Source organism: Odontomachus brunneus, unplaced genomic scaffold, assembly GCF_010583005.1.
Source record: "Odontomachus brunneus isolate Ranch 3 - 2012 unplaced genomic scaffold, Obru_v1 Obru_scaffold_344, whole genome shotgun sequence".
Classification (NCBI taxonomy): Eukaryota; Metazoa; Arthropoda; class Insecta; order Hymenoptera; family Formicidae; genus Odontomachus; species Odontomachus brunneus.
Genome location: NW_022639794.1, coordinates 111,427 through 111,846, shown reverse-complemented (window position 1 = coordinate 111,846; position 420 = coordinate 111,427). Strand labels below are relative to the sequence as shown.

The 420-nt window shown below is 36.0% G+C and overlaps 1 protein-coding gene across 1 annotated transcript in view; it reads left to right on the top strand.

Annotated features, from left to right (window-relative positions):
• Positions 1-6: 6 nt before the first annotated feature.
• LOC116853520 overlaps positions 7-420 on the top strand; it is a 1,298-nt gene continuing 884 nt past the window's right edge. The window contains exon 1 of the mRNA XM_032834649.1: positions 7-384. Coding sequence (XP_032690540.1) covers positions 104-384 — 281 coding nt within the window. The 5' untranslated portion in view covers positions 7-103. The remainder of the gene's footprint in view (positions 385-420) is intronic.

The window sequence follows — 420 nt, the reverse complement described above, 5'->3', positions numbered from 1 at the left end:
ATATAACCTAACATCCACATTCTATAAATATCTAGAAATTGGAATCAGTGTAGGACCTGTGTCTTGCGTGGAAATTATTCTTGGTGACAATCGCGGCAATCACATGATATTACCACATCAAATCTGGAAGGAGATTATGCACAAACGCACAGACTTCGATCGACTCCTGCAACAGGCTGAAACTTCGCCGTTTTGGATTCGCGACTTGTCAATCAAAAGTGATAAAATACAGAATGCTAAAGTTCTGAAACTCACTCTATTCGGCAATATTTTATATGTTAAACGAAAAACATTGGATAGGTTATTTGTTTATGAACAATGTATTGACCATATGTATGGATGGCTTTGTGAGAATACACATCTTGTTGACACAAAGTTTAAAAGGTTTGTAAAGATTTTACAACAGAAGAACATCACCAG